Source organism: Rissa tridactyla, chromosome 2, assembly GCF_028500815.1.
Source record: "Rissa tridactyla isolate bRisTri1 chromosome 2, bRisTri1.patW.cur.20221130, whole genome shotgun sequence".
Taxonomy (NCBI): domain Eukaryota; kingdom Metazoa; phylum Chordata; class Aves; order Charadriiformes; family Laridae; genus Rissa; species Rissa tridactyla.
Window position 1 is genome coordinate 95,409,618 of NC_071467.1, and position 14,629 is coordinate 95,424,246.

A 14,629-nucleotide genomic window follows, 5' to 3' on the forward strand; every position below is an offset into this window, starting at 1 on the left:
AGCGGCTGGTCACATGGACCATGGGGAGTCTGGAAGGAGGATCTATCAGTTGAGTTTGTCTGTCACAGTGGTAATCTGTGTATCTGTCACAGTGGTAATCTGTGTACCAGCAGGTATTTGATGGCTTTATGGTAGGCGTGGGTTAGAAGCCGCTGGAAGAGCTATAAATTTTCAGACGTGGGGCATGAACTGACCTGTAACAGATGCAGGTTAGGGACAAGCTTCCCCTTTGGGGAAACTGCTGGGTTATTTGTGTCTTAGCAAGGCAGCTGGTTTTACATCAAAACTAGCACATGGATTAGATGGACAGTTAGTTGTATCAAATATGGTGGTTCCTGGGTACTCCAGCTGTCAGGCTGGGTAGGGAAGCTCTGTTAGATGGTGAAAGCACACTGTGAAAGAGATCTGCCAGTAGCTTCTTACACTACCTGTATATATGCCATACAGTTAAATGCTGAGTCTCAGGTCCTAGAAGACCCTACCAGCACTGTAATTTACTAAAGTCCTTGTAAACAGAGGGTATGCTGAACCTTGGAGCGTGGGAACCTGGAGAACCTGTCTTTTGAGTAGAAAAGGAGAAAAGCCAGAGAACGGGGAAATTTGATGTCAAAAAAATCTGAGAGACAAGCTTCAGAGAAGGCTATTTTGCACTGTTTCCCACTATGTTCTGGGAGCCAGTAAAGATTTCTGAAGATATTTGCACCCACTGCTTGTTTTGATTTGCTCAGTCTCATTTTTAATAGGCACCAGATGAAAAGCTTGAGTGGGATCTTGCATGCATTTCAGTATAAATGCAGAAAGATGGGCCTGACAGGGTTTGAGCTTGCATCCTGGTTATTGCAGGCGTACTTCCATGGCCCTGTTCTGGCACAGCGTATGGGGAGCAGCAAGATCCAGCTGAATTAAACTTTGCTGGTTGGGGCTATCTTTTGAGTTTCACTTGAAGGACTTAAAACATATAAAGGCCGTTTAGGTTCCTTTTTACTCATCTCTCTTCAAGGCTACTGAGGTCTTCTGTTGAAAGCAAATAATGATGGCCTGTGGTGGATAGCTTTTCTATTATGAGATAGTTAAAGCATGTCAGCAATCTTTGGCTGATAGCAAACAAACCAAACTCCTCTCATGTTCCCTCACACAGAGCCTTTAAGTCTTGCTGATGTGCCTGGAGTTGAAAAAGCCAATGATGAGCTGTTATAATAGCTTGTAAACACAGAGTGTGGCCCCACCTTGCAGTGTCTACCGCCTGAGGGAACAGATCTGCCAACCTATACCTGCCCTAAAATGCCAGGAAACAAATCATTAGTAATAATACACAATGGCTGTTCTGCATCTGCAATCAATTTCTGTTTAACTAATGATGTTAAGTAGAAAATAGCCACAGATAGCTCTTATTAGGTCCTTGAATAAACAATGGCTGTAGCTCAAATGTTTAATTAACTGGGAGGGAAGCGGCCACCATTTCCCTTTCCAGGTGTGAGTAGCACCTAAGTTTTGCATAGCTGTGGGCAGGCAGGAATGGCCCATGTTGCTGCTATTACCCTTTGGTTGTGTGAGGGAAGGAAACGCACCTCTGCTGCACCGCCTGGACAGCTATAGCATACCCATAACAGCGAGGCAAGATCTGCAACCCCGGTGAAAAGAGTAAGTCTTTCTGCTAGTTGCAAATGGCTTTGGGCTCAACCATGAAAAAATGTCAGCCAGGGTCTGGGAGAAGTTCTGGGTGTTTGAGTGAAAATTACAGTGCTGGGGCTGCGTCTAAGCTGTCAATCAGAGAGCCTGAGACCAACCACCTTACGTGTTTTCTATTGCGCCTTGAGAGGGTTGGGGTGCAACTGCTGGTGGCATTGCAGTCCCGTTGAGCAGGTCAGCTGCACGCAGTCAAGATGTTTTTTCAGGTTTAATAGCAGAGAGAGGCTCAAGATGTAATGTTGGGATTGGGGTCCAGTGCAGCAGTTGTCAAAAGCTGAAGGTGATGATATGACTTTGATTTGACTGACCAAAAGCCATATGTAGGTAATACCTCTCAACTTTTCTAGGCTTAAGGTTATTTACTCTTTAAGTCAGTCTTTTTTTTTATGCCATCTATAAACTACAAAGTGGAAATTTGTTCCACTTCTTAAAGTGGAAATTCTGTGCTATGTATGCACACAGGGCTTGGCTGTTCTCTTACAACAAAATGCCATGCCAAATAAATAATCATGAGCATAAGGAAATGTCATGAATGAGAGAAGGGAGAAAAAGAATAGAATGAAATAAGGCTCCCTAAAATTATTCTGAGAAATGAGCAGACATTGTGAGCAAGTAAAAATATTATCATTTGTAGGCAGACTGGTGAATCTATGTTCTTTAATGGCATTGTAATGCTGCTGATAAGAAATGCATGTATTCGTGGGACTTAAGTAGATGCTAGATCCTCTTGCTTTGGGATTAAAGCAAATAAAGCTTTAAGGTATTTTCAGAGAGCCCCTTCACTTCTAGCCTGCTCTTTGTTAGTTTTTTAAAACAAACAAACATACAAAACCCAACCAACACCCAAAACAGGATTCCTAGAGGTAAATATTTATGTTCATCTGGGGCAACCCAATGCTTTTAATTTGTTTTTGTCTTGAAAGGCAAATGTTTACCCTGAGTCTGAGCCTAGCCTGCAGGTGTTGTGGCTGGCCCTATTAACCTGCATGGGCCTGCTCACACAGGCAGGAGGCTTCCAGGGTGGCCTGCCTCACTGCACTCAGCTTGGCTTCTTTCTTTGCTGGGTGTGTTATATATCGGTCTTTCTGGTGAAAATCTGAGTATTTCTGGCTTGGATTAGGTTAGAGAAACTGTGAGAGGAAGGGGGTTTGTTTTGTTCTGGTTTTCCCTTTGCGCTATTCAGTCCTAATGGCTTCAGCCAGATCAAAATCGAGAAAAGCAAAAGGGATTTCTCCCTGACTTCCCTCCAGTGTCTAATTGCCTCTGGCCCTGAAAAAGTTGGGTCTGAGCATTAAATATTAGCACTGATGTATCTGTGTTTAGCTTGCTCTTCTGGGTCCCACCTTCTCCAACAGAATAGTAACAGTGATAATGTATTTCAATAGTGGTTTATGTAAAATGGCCGTCCAAAGAATGCGATGTATCGCTACAGAGAGCATTTACTTTGGTTGCTTCTAACATGTAACTGCTACTTACGTGAATCCTAGTGATCCATATACATGCTGTGGTAACCCTACACAACAGTGAAGCATAACGACCAGAGACTGTCTTTAACTGAACAAGGTAATATTAAACACTTGTATGAGGAGTCATGGAAGCTGGAACAGCCCAGCCCTTAAACACCTGGTTACTCAACAGATGATGAACGTGGTATCTGAGTACCCGGGCTCTCCCTTCTGCACTCATCCTTGTAACTCAGTGATACCCTCTCTGTTTGGTCAAGGATGCGTTAATCCATAATCCAAAATTCAACTAAATGTCTCCTTCAGTTGTATCTCTGGTTCTCATTACTCTCCAGTGGGGTAGAGCTTGAGATGTGCCTCACTTGCACTTTGTCGTACTTGGAAAGGAAAGAGGACTAAGCTGGCTTTAAACTTGTACCTGGCTGCAGTCTAGGAGTTACTGGGCTGGATGCAGATGTAAAACAGAGCAGGCTTAGGCTTTTTTCCACACTTAGTTTTGTCTGCCAGCATGTCATTGGGACTGCTCTGTCACATGAGGATTGTCGGGGGATGGACTTCCCACTTATGAGGTTTCCCTGAGGCCTTACTCTGGCATTGAAGAACAGCGAATGCAGGAGCTGCTCCCAAGGCCAGGCTTCCTTAAAGGATTCCTTTATCTAAAGAGTGGACAACGTGTGTTGATGAACTACTTGCACAGCAGATGAGGAAAAAAAATTGAAAGCATATAAAATGCCCTATCCCCATTAGAAGTTTGAATGTTTTCTGCCTCTGCTTCTAATCCAGTCTGAAGCTTTTTTTTAAAAAAAAAACAAAACCAAGCACTTGGTATTTTTCTTCAAGTTCCATTATGAGGTACTGTGTTTTTCTTACTGCTTCACTGGACACTAAACCCAAATTTCTCCATGGCATTTTAATGACCTAAAGCTCTGTGCACAACACTTCTGTAATTGGGTGTATTTCAGGCAGTTGCTACTTCAGGCCTTCACTGTCCCGTATTTCAGTGGAGAGGAAAATAAGCAATCAATGTCAACTGGAGGTAGAGGTTATAGATGGAAAACTATGGCTCCATGAATGGAAGTATTATTCGTGGAGTGAGATGTAATCCCCAAAATCCAGGCTGGGAGAACTGCTGCTCAGCTGAGGCCACTTTTAAAACTTATAGGGCAACTTGCTTTCCTTGTAAACTAAGGAATCAGGTATAAATACATTTTACTGCACCTTTAAAGTACAAAACAAAACAGATGCTTGAAAGGTACTGTGCTCTCTTGTCAGCTCTCACCCTCTTTATGTGGACTTCTTCCAGCCCTCCCAGTCTTTCTTTGTGGGTTTAAATACAGTTATTAATCCCAGTTTTCCTCTGTCTTTGGCAAGGGGCCTTTCCCCTTGCCAGTCTTTAGTCAGACAATACTACTGAAGCCTGATTCAGAACCTGCTGCTGATGCCAAATCTGCGATTAGCTATTGCTTGGAAGCCCTAACAATTAGGCAGGGTGCATATGTTCAGCTGGAAGCCAACAATCTTGTGCAGGAGGTCAGAGGGTGGGGATGACTCGCTGGACAAGTGTCACAGAGCAGCTCAGTTTACTGTAGTGCAAAGCATCAGGGGATGCGCAGCGAAAATCCCCAGTGGTACCCTGGGAGAAGAGGACATCCTCAGGAAGGGCACGTTGTGCTGCAGCTGCCTGGACAAACCAGGTGGGTCAGCTTTGTTGGCTGAACTGCAGAAGCAGATAAAGCACTGAAGGCTGAGTTAAAAAAAAAACCAAACCAACAACTGTCTCTAAACAAAAAATAATTGAATGCTGGAATTCTTGCAAAACGTGGGAGCTGGCAGGGCACTGTAGAAACCAGCATGTATTCTGAGCCTTGTGCTCCAGAAAATGTACTGTGAGCTGGCAGTGCTGGAGAGTGGAAGGCTAAAATATTAATGCTTTGTGCTTTAAGGTGCTGCACATCAAGAAGGAGGCACTTGATTCAAATATAACTTGCTTGGGGGCCGTCTGAGCCTGCAGACTTGTTTCAGCTTGTTATTAACCGCTGTGCCTCGTTTCTGCCATCTGCCTCTAAATGAGCAGCGAAGAGGACAATTTAATTTAGTTATGCAGCATCCCTGAATCCAGGCATGGGCATGGCTTTACAAATGGGTTGGGTTGTGCACAGAGAGCAAAATATTGCCCTTGCCCCATTACCATGCAAACACTAAGATGCTTCATCAGAGCTTAGTCGGCTGTTGTTCAGAAGGTGCTAGTGTTAGGTACACTGACACTAGCTAATTATATTTCTCAGGGCAGGAAGGCTCAAATTTATCCTGTCTGTAGTAACTGAGATGCTGAGAGCTAGGTATCTCCAGGGCCTATTGAGTCTAATACCAGCTTCTATTTGCCCGTAGGGAGAACAACCGAGGCTAGTTGTCTTTGTTAGGTGAGGTGGCTGCTAACATCCCAGGTCCTTGAGTGCAGGGCTGGCTGGAGAAATAAAACACTGTGTTGCTTGCAAGATAGCCAAAGATCTCTGCTTCCTTCTGTAAATCCCAAATATGGAGTTGGGGATGTCTGCATGGGCAGACACTGGGACAAATGTGATTACCCTCTTTCCATTGACTAAGTGGGGCTGGAGTGATGCTGTTCCTCTCTTTGGTGGGCCATAGGATGTGTACTTCACCTCTGCCAGGCAGTGCTGCAAGGCAGAGACCTCCCTTCTCTCTTCTAGCTGGGCCGTCTGGCCCAAGCGCAGGGCGTTTTGTGTTTGGACTTTGGTCAGTTCCTGAGAGTAAGAAAAAAGCTGTATCTGAATCTTGCTGTCTCTTCCCAGGCATGCTCCAGATGTACACAAGCATAGGTTTCTTATTTGACCTCAATTTATACTTTCCTAGGGAGAAATGAGGAGGGTCTGCAGCTAAGAGTCATGACTGGAAGAAAGCAAAGTATGCCACAAGCATCTATCTACTTGTCTTAGTAACAGGAGAGAAGGGAAAGTTTCTGCTTAATGGAAGGGAGAAAGTGAGTGGAGCTAAAACTTCGCTAAACGTAGGGCGTCACTTGCTACCATCTTTCAGCTCCTGCTTACTCGTTGTGATTTGGCAACACTCCATTCTGCCTGCACAATTTCTTCAGTATGACTAGGCTTTGCAAAAACCTCCTTAATCCAACACAGAAAGGTTTTATACAATTGCATCCAGCATGGTCTCGTTTCACTTGATTTAAATGAGAAAGTTAAATCTCAGTCTAGACGGAGTGCTTTCTAGCTCCTGTGAATCTTGCACCCGGCGAGATGCATCATCTACGAGTATGTTTCTCATTTTCCAGACGAGCCCAGGGGATCTGCATGCCCCTCCCAATAAAATTCCTGTCTGTGCTAAATTGCCTTTTAGCCCTGATTTATACCTCAATAAAACACATCATGAGAAGGAGAAAATGTTTAATTGTATAACTGACGTGACTTATGCAAGGCACATTTTTGGTGGTTATTTATGCATTTATCTTCTTTTAAATGGGTCTAAAGACCCATGACTTTCATTTACAGTGGGAACAGTAAAGGGTGAGGAAAATAAATGTGATGAAGCACAAGGACTAAACCTTAAGCTAGTGTGGCTTCTGGAAAAGGACCTCTGTTAAGAGGATCACTGAAAAATATGAAGAGATTCAGGTTGGGTTTGAGATCTTAGGGGTCCTAAGAAAAACTGAGATTCCTCCTGTCTCCTAACAAACCAAGCCAGAAAACAACCTCAAGTTAGGTCTGTTTGATGTTGAAAATTGGAAAAAGTTTCATCTCTTGAAGCAGTAACAAGTGAAGAAATCTTCTTTTATGTTGCTTATGAAATCATTGATTCTGAATTCTTGTTTGATTTGTTTCACACAGACCCCTTTCAGAATTGTGCTGTGTGTGTGTTTTTTTTTTTTTAAATAGTTTTCTCAAGGGTGAATGTGACCAAGAGACAGGTATGCAACTCTGTCTTCAGGTTTCTGCTGGCAACCTTGTTCTACTGATGACAGGCACCCTGGCAGCACCTTAAACAAGGTTCAAGCAGCACATCCTAGATAAGAAGACTCCAGGATAATTAGAAATGTGTTCATTACCGGGAGGCCGGCATGATTTACTTAATTACATCATAAATGTGCTGTTTATCTTTTCTATCGCCTTTGTAAGTATGTAGATTCTAAGCCTGTTCTTGGGGGGTGAAAGCTAAGGAGCAAAGCTAAGCTTGTTGTTCAGCTCCAATTTGGTCTCATTACCGAAAAAAATGTTTACTATGGCATGGAGTTAGTGTTGACATGTGCTTTGTTCTGTATGACGTGACTCTTGCCTCAAGGGCCATCTAGACTTCAAACGCTAGAGAGTAGGTGTGTGGTAATGCAAGGACATGCCTATATATTTGCATATTAGCTGGGCTGATAGAGAGAATACCTCATAAATAGGTAGGTCAGCAGCATGCCTATTTCTGTGTTTTTCACTGTCTCAGCCTACTTGTGTTACCTGTGGTGGTGTCCTCTGCATGGGAACTCTGCCGCTGTGGTGCTGCAGACCAGCACACAGGGAGTGTGAAGTTGGGAACTTGTGAAGCCTTCAGAGTGGTGGGGGTACAAGGCCTCCTAAAATGTCTTAGACTGTCCATAGGAGATGCTGAATTCTTCCTGTTGACATCTATGTGTATGCCTTAAATACGAGAAGTGATCAGCACAATCTTCAAAAGTTTTCCTCTAATGGAGAGGTTCATTAAGTTGCTCACATCCTTGTACTTAAACACTGTACCACAATGGGCTGTGCGAATCCCCTTACCACAGTGGGCTGTATGAATCCCCTAAGACATCATTTACTAGAGACATGCCTTGCCCTTCTTCACCAGAGAAAATCGTCCTGGCAATGTGGTCAGTAAGGATGCATTTACTACCAAGACTTGAAAGATTACTCCTGCCCGGGTTACCAGCTCTCACTAGCTTTTGCATCAAGACTGGTTGCAACCAAGGAGTGCTCTGTCTGACCTCTGAACAACGTGGGTGTTCGGTCAGCCTCTGAGAAAGAGAGTATTTTCTTGCTGAACTTCATGAAATGAACAGCAGTTACGCTTCTATTAAAATGGCTTTTGACTTTGTAGCAAGTGAAACTTACCATTATCCAGTGTTTTGGGCTTCCACCTACGGTATGTTAATTGAAGGAACACAGGAGCTTTGTGCATCGATGATGGTTATCTCCATAGGAAATCCAGCATTGGGGTTCCACCAGCTGTTTTTTTGCCTTTCCCAGTTGTAGGACTTCTTTTCACTTGCAGGATTTCCTTTTTCCAAATATTTCTTCATAGACCCAAGCACTTTTTTTTTTTTTCTCCTCTGAAAGAAAAGGTCAATGAAACAGAGATGAACAAATGAGGAAAATGTCTTTCCATTTACTTACCGTCCTGCCAATTCAAACAGTTCTGTGCTGCGCAGGGTTTCCCTGCACGCCTCTCCAGATGATGCACAAGACTGACCTCAGGGAAAAACTGATTCTTTATAAAATATGATTAAATAACTTCGCCACTGTCAGCGATATGCGTGTTTTAATCAGCAGCGTGACCTTTTTTTATATCCCCGTTAAAAGCTAAGGAATTTTGGCAGATATAAACTGATGCATGCTGCATGGCCTTACTTTACTGCTCCCAATGCATTTATTGGGAAGGCTGATATCCAGAGTTGTTCAATAGCTCTGTAATGCTTATTCCAGCAGTTCCTTCAATTGCAAATCTGCAGCCTCATGTTGCAGCTTTGTGCTGAAGAATGAAAATGTCAAACAGACCTCATCTTGGGTAAAATAAGCTACTTTGTGGACTTCACTGAAAAAGCTTTGAGAGAAATGCAGCCAGTAAACCAGAGTATAACCAATACAGAATTGTGGATTGAAAAGATCATATTTTAAGAGCTTGAATAGCTTAGCCTTTTTAAAAATATTTCTGTTGCTTTTCATATTGGGACAGTGCCTAGAGCCAGACCACCATATGGATTATGCAAACATAAAACAAAGGGTAGATCTCTATACTGGAGATCATTAATCTAGCTTTAAAATGATCAGTCATGCTTTCAGAGGTCACTTTCGTTTGTGTTTTTAAACCAGCTTGTTGTCTTGAGTAACCCAAACATAACAGTGCTGAGGCTCTGCCCTTATTCTGATAAGGGACACAAAAACTGCTATTGTGCATGGAATTTGCCTCCTAAGCATTCAGGTATATAGGTGACTGTCTGCTGATAACCGGTTCCTCCATGTGAATTTCCTGAGACACTTCATGTTTCAAAGAGAGACTTGAACCGTATGGGAAAAAAACCACAACCAAACAAACAAAAAACCACAACTAAAAATGCAACCCACGAGAGTTGTCAGGAAATAGCTGAGCAAGCTTGTGAGAAAACTGTTGAGTTAAAGGACTGTGCGAAGAGTTTATGCCACACGTGGAGGGTGTGAAATTTTAGACAGGCTCAGGGTATGGCTACAGTGAGCCATAACGTAATCCTTCTAGCATGCGACGCGCAGGATGAGCTAGAGGTTGAGTAGAGTTACTTGGCTTTGGGATCTTTTCCATTTGCCAGGAGAATCAATCTGAAGGAAACCTTGGAAACAGAGCACACTTACTTTTTTTGAAGAGCTCGGTAACTTTCGCTATTTCTACTTCCAAATCCAGAAAAGTCGTTGTCAGAAATGACTCTGTTTCTCTTGACTTTTCAGGGGGGTCTGAGGTATGGCAGTGGCTCCTGAACTTCAAAATGCTTTCACTATTCTTTGGTAGTATGTGGAGAACCCAGGAGGCATGACTGCCCCCCTACCCCCAAACTCTTCTAGACAACTTTAATGCCTTGTCCAAAAATTATGGAGGATACAACTGCATGAAACGTGGCAGAAATGACTGCTGCCTTAAAATATGCTCACATCATGGTACAAACACCTGCCCCCACTCCCAACCAAAACAGATTTATAACAAAGGCACTGAGTAAGCTGTAGGGTCCTTCAGCTGACAGCAAGACTGCTGGTAAAGGTTGCACAGCAGTCTCCTTTCTCTGCTCTGAACAAATGAGGAAAACTGATGTCCTGGCAAGGACTTTTCCTGTCTGTCTGGGTCTTAAGCACAGAAGCAGCACTTCCCAGGGAAGAAAAAGAAATTATACTTTTGTGTGCAAATAGCATCCAGCTGCTGGTTGTGTTTTTTTTTTTTTGTTTATTCCCCCCGACTTTTAAAATGTGTTCAACATGTTGAACCCTATTTCTTACCATTCATCCAACAGGCAGAGGATTTAAAGAACAGGATCAAAAAACTTCCCTCTATGTCAAATACAGCAAGTGTCTTGAGGGGTGAAGGGGCCAGAGGTGACCTGTTGTGCCAAGCCCAGTGTTTTAGCTTGATATGCACCTAGAGCTGTGTTCAGACATTGGGCCAAAGAGTTTGGCCAGGTGGGAGACAATTTCAGGGGGACTCTTCATGACAGCAGTATGTTCTGCCTCAGTGCGGGACAGCCGGTGTTGGCCTTAGTTCATCTCTCTGAACTCTGTTTTGTAGAAGCTTTAGCAATCGTTTTTGCTCTCCTCTTCCTCCTCTCCAGCCCCTGTGGTGTGAGCCACATGCTCCTTGTGGTCCTTCCTCTCAGAGTGGAGGGCAGGAATGTTATTTCCCTATCTGTCTTCCTGCCAGGCCAACTTTTCTTCTGCAAAGTACAACCTTGAGGAAGGGCAGTCTGTGCCTGCCTTGTCTCCCAGCAGGGCAGCGACGGGGTCAAACAGCTTGTGTTGGATTCCTTGTTCCTGCTGAACGTTCATCTCCCCTGTCACGTGGGAGGTGTGCTGACACTCTGCTTGGGTTTGTCTAGGTGTGGGGAATCCTACAGGCATAACTGTAGGGTGCAGTTATACCATTGCAGTAATGCCAGCATCAATTCCTTTGCTTGTGGATCAAGAGTGTAGTTCAGGTTGTTTTAGCTATTTCCAAAGCGATAACACTTGAGTATGGCAGAACAGGCAAGGTATTTATTTGATTCAAGCAATGTCCCCGCTTTCCCGAGATGTGTTACTGACCTGTTGGTACATACTCAGCCCAGGAAGGACCACATAGCTGGGAGGAGTTGCTACCTGAGGGATCTGTACAGCAGAGAAAAGCAGGATGGCCTTTTGCTAAGGGCATCGAGTAAGAGTCTGAAGTCTGCTGGCGTGTTATTTCATGTGTTGGTATGGGGGTTTTTTCCACTGCTGAAGAGTAAGGCATGAAACCTGCCTATGCAGTGCCTGCAGCATTCATCCCTCTTGCTTGCTTAAGAGAGTCTCGAAGGGAGTTGAATTACTTGCTTTCATGTTAGGCAGCAGTAACCTTGTGCTAAATCCTGTGAACCAAAGGCTGCAGGATACTTGAGCTTTCAGCCAGCACTTGACTTCATAGCTGAGGCAACCAAATAGCACTCCAGACGTAAAACAGGGTTTCTCAAATGAGTGCTTTGGGATTATTACCCTTACATTTCAATTAATACATTAATTCCTGTAGCACAGTCTGAGGCATACAGAAAACATTTGTTTTGCCAAATGGTACCAAGAGCAAAATTACCCTTCTATGATCCATGTGGTTTACCAGGGTAAATTAGAGTACTAAAAAATGATGGAAAGACAGATCCAATTAAAATCCTTTTTAAAATAAAAACACTAAAGAAATCCTTGTCAGCTGTGTTTAAGGAAGAAAGGCAAACATAAAATCTTAAGTTCCCCTCCTCTAAAGAAGGACAAGGTTGTACTGAAAGGGCTAACTGCTGCTCCATATACTGCATGATTTTACTTTGAACCCTTTCATAGCTCTGAGGAAAAAAAATAAGGTACAACCCGCATGCCTTCCAGATCTGCTATGAGGCTGTTTTCCCCTCCTCTTGCTCCATAATGAACAAATGCACTGTGCCTTTGCTTCACAAACAGATTATTTATTGCTTCACGCTGAATTCCCCTTTTATTTGCTATATTATTTTCACCAATGTATTTTGAAAGTTGCTCTTTCAGGCATCTGCCTTTCAAGCACTGAAAAATGCCTCTCTGCGCTGAATGAAGTGCTGAAACTAATAACAGGAAGTTATTAGTTCCTAATTAGGAGAACAGCCTGAGGGAAAGGCTACACAGGCGATACTTGCAACCTGAGCAGATAACAGTGAGGGAGCAAGCGTTGGTATAAGGACCTGAAGTGACTGGTACAAGAGCTGGACAGAAGATCTGTGGTGGTATTGGGAACAGAGTCCACATTTTCTGCATCACAGGAGGGCCTCATCCTGGATCCTACAACTCTAGGTGGTAGTATTTTCAGGACCTCAGAAAACAGTCTCTGTTGTAGCTGGAAATAACTATCTAACCTGCTCTGCTCACAGGGGAGCTGGTCGGAAGAGTGCTTCTGTCTAGATGCAGAAATGGGGAGGAAAGCATTAGTAGGGTAAGGGTGAAGAGAGCTGGGAGAAGCTGGCGAAGAGCAGGGATAGATGGCTGAGGCATAAACCTTGATTAACGTGTGTTTGGTTTCACTGTTCAGAAAGCGCATGTGTGGAGAGATTGCAGAGGTGCATTTTAATTTAAACTACAGAGAATGTACCTGAATTCCCAAGTAACCTGCATTGAGAATCGCCTGATGCTTTTCACTTGCAAGATCCTGCTTGAAGGGGTTCACGTGTCTGCCAGGCTTTGGGGTTGATGGCTTTGGGGTCAAACCACAGGCACAGATCCTCTAATCAGCTCCAGTTCCTGAACCGAGAGCTGTTTCTGCCGTGGCTGCGTGGGATGGGCCTTACCTGATGGCTGCTACTCAACTGCAGCTTTAACCACCACACTTAAACCATAAATACCTCTTAATCTATTAAGCAAGCTGGAGGGTAAATGGTTGAGGAGCGTTACCCCAGAGGTCATTCTCCTTCAGGGCCTGAAGCAGAGGTCTGGGCTTCATTTTCTTTCTCTGCAACAGGCTGCAAACCTGCTGGAAGCTGTCTGTCTCACCTTCTGGGAGGAGGACCGTAAAGGGAATGATGATGAAGTATTGCACTAGCTCTAGTAGAGAAGTGTAAATGTTGCTCACAAAAGCCCATTTCACAAGTATATTTCTTGTAAAATATTAGGAAAGTGGTATTAGAAGCATCCAGTTATCACACAATTGTTATAGTTGGAAGGGACCTTAAAGATCGTCTAGTTCCAACCCCCCTGCCATGGGCAGGGACACCTCCCACTAGACCAGGCTGCTCAAAGCCCCATCCAGCCAAGAATTTCATCCCGATATCTAATCTAAATTGACCTAAATTAAAGATGTTTGATGGTGTTTTTTGGCTACTAATGGTACTTTTAAAACTGAATCAATACCAAAGTCAAGGAAACCTGTATGACCCTTACTTGAGGTCGTTTAAATCATAAAATGCTTCTCCTTGTCATTCAGCGTAGTGACTCCCTTTCTGTTTCCTTTACATGCTGCGTGGCCCGACACTTTATCTGGTGTATACTGTATGTTCCTCTCAGCCCTGAACGACATACTTATTTTTATGTTCGCCTGTCAGGTAGTGCTGTTTTTGTAGGTGTCCATAGAGTCTTTATTTCCCTAGTGATGAAAGGTGATATTCTGGAAGAAGCACAGAGGCACAGAAAGTTAATTCAGCATCATCCAGGGCAGGATGTGCTGCATCTGCCATCAGGCATCTCATCTGAGCCACTTCTCAATGGATGGGGAAAGACACTTCTAAAACATTTTTTTCAGCTGAAGTCTACTCCTGTCGTAATTATTTCGAGGGGTGGGTGAAAAATGCTGTCCAAAAATTGCTTTTCATTTCCATTTAAAACATGCTTCTTATATTAAACTTTAGATATCTGTGTTCTTAAACAGTTCTGTTTTGGAAAATAGTAAAGCCAAATGTTTGAATTTCTGATAATACTTGCCGACAAGTATTTTCTGACTTTGACCCAACTTTGCTTACAGGCTCAGTTAACTGAGAACTGGATTTGTTTTCACGTCAAAATGAACTGTGAAATTGAGAGGAAAAAATCCCAAACCCTTGTTACTTGTATACAACATTTTTCTTATACTGCTTGATTAATTTAAGTATAGCCCTCTGCTTTTGATTGCTGTTGTGCATGCCTACCATTCCAGCAAAGCAGGCCAAAAATGTTTCACTGTAACTAATTGGAAGTAGATGAATATGAAGTATCTGTTTTCAAAGTCTGGGGTTAAATAAGGTAATAGGCGTTTTGTAGGAACTGTGCAACTGCTATGGATGCAATCTGAGCCTATGGAAAGTTTTATTTATTTTTTTTTTTTTTGTACAAGAGACCATGATTTTTCTTTCAACAAACTGTGCTCGCTACTTCAGCAGCACATTATGACTTTACAACAGATAAAGCAGGGGCCTTCTAGACAGGATACTTACTAGAGCACAGCCCCTGACTAACTCTTAAAGTATTGGCACTGAACGAGGCAGGGGTTTTATGGAAAAATTGCGTGTGATAAAATACATATGGGTGAAGACTAAA

At 43.2% G+C, this 14,629-nt stretch overlaps 1 protein-coding gene across 2 annotated transcripts in view; it reads right to left on the bottom strand.

Annotated features, from left to right (window-relative positions):
• NEDD9 (neural precursor cell expressed, developmentally down-regulated 9) overlaps window positions 1–14,629 on the bottom strand; it is a 105,247-nt gene that overhangs the window by 67,082 nt on the left and 23,536 nt on the right. For both annotated transcript variants that reach the window (XM_054190168.1, XM_054190169.1), the window contains one exon: window positions 8,258–8,473. In XM_054190168.1, coding sequence (XP_054046143.1) covers window positions 8,258–8,260 — 3 coding nt within the window. In that variant the 5' untranslated portion in view covers window positions 8,261–8,473. The remainder of the gene's footprint in view (window positions 1–8,257; window positions 8,474–14,629) is intronic.